Source organism: Elephantulus edwardii, unplaced genomic scaffold (assembly GCF_000299155.1).
Source record: "Elephantulus edwardii isolate Elephantulus edwardi_28Jun2011 unplaced genomic scaffold, EleEdw1.0 scaffold00038, whole genome shotgun sequence".
Taxonomy (NCBI): Eukaryota; Metazoa; Chordata; class Mammalia; order Macroscelidea; family Macroscelididae; genus Elephantulus; species Elephantulus edwardii.
This window is the reverse complement of record NW_006399788.1, coordinates 14,992,523-14,993,768: the sequence shown is the minus strand read 5'-3', so window position 1 is coordinate 14,993,768 and position 1,246 is coordinate 14,992,523. Positions and strand designations below refer to the sequence as shown.

The window sequence follows — 1,246 nt, the reverse complement described above, 5'->3', positions numbered from 1 at the left end:
CCAGTGCAATGCATCTCCTTATTTCCTGGCACCTGGTACCAAGGGTGTTTATTGTGGATCCACATAAAATGAACTTGTTTACAGTTTCAGTTTTCTCTCCATGCATCATGATGCTGCCAGTGGTAATGAATCCAGTGGTAAGAATCTTTGTTTTCTTGATATTGAGATGTAATCCATACTGAAGGCTGCATTCTTTGATCTTCTGCAACAAGTGCTTCAAGATCTAAAGTAGATGTCCATATTTGAATGAACCAGGGACATAACTGAATTACCAAATGAACCAATAAAAATCTGACTGAATGCACAATCTCACTGTGAAAAATGCAATTTTTTTTAAACATTTTGAGTTTGAGTAGGGGATCTCATTAGAATTTCTGCAGATCCAGAGACTAGAAATCCATCTTCTGGTAGATAAAAATGAAAACTCAGAATCAAAATAATGACTTGATCAGGCCTCTAAAGTCTATCTGAGAACATCTAAGTCTCCTACAAATCCTGGGCTCCATTCCCCATATTGCCTTTGGGAGTCTTCTTTAGAATAATCCTTGGGAGAGTTGGCCTGGGCCATCTGCTGCCTAACCCGAGGAAGATCCAGGAGACCTGGGCACAGCAGATGGATTCTGCAGGGACCTAAACATGGCCCTGTTCTGTCCCTTTTACCACCCTTTATCATTCTAAGAGGAACATCATAAAAAAAGATATTCTGAGGGAAACCCTTAAGTGGAGATACCTTCAGAAACCTCAGAGGAAGCAGCACAGGAAATGAGAAAGCTCACACCAATCTATCTACTGGCAGCTTTTACCAGTCATTTCAGGTCAGAGCATGGGAAGCCCAGGAATGACTCAGAGAGAGAAAGTCATTAAACTCAGCACTCACCTTACGTCCCACGGCTTTGCAGCCCCACTTCCAGTTCCTGTCCATGTTTCGATACCAGTTTAAGGGGCCTCTGTTGCAGGTGGAGTAAGGGGAGAGCATTAAGAGAAGAATAAAAGTAAGAAAATCTTACTTAGTTATCTTCCTAATTTCACAATAGTGACCTTATGCAATATTTGTCCTTATATGACTGAGATATTTCACTCAGCAAAATGCTCTCTACTCTCTCCCAAGTTATACAGTATTTTACAAAATCGTTGCTCCATAATGTCATATAATATTCAATTATGTGATTGTACAGAGTGATGAGAGTGATGACAGGCATAGTTGTTGTTGTTGTTAAATCCCATTGAATTGTAGACGATTTATAGC

General features: G+C 40.1%; 1 protein-coding gene across 1 annotated transcript in view; it reads right to left on the bottom strand.

Moving 5' to 3' along the window:
- EPHX2 (epoxide hydrolase 2, cytoplasmic) overlaps window positions 1-1,246 on the bottom strand; it is a 111,247-nt gene that overhangs the window by 12,749 nt on the left and 97,252 nt on the right. Inside the window, exon 15 of the mRNA XM_006884923.1 lies at window positions 878-947. Coding sequence (XP_006884985.1) covers window positions 878-947 — 70 coding nt within the window. The remainder of the gene's footprint in view (window positions 1-877; window positions 948-1,246) is intronic.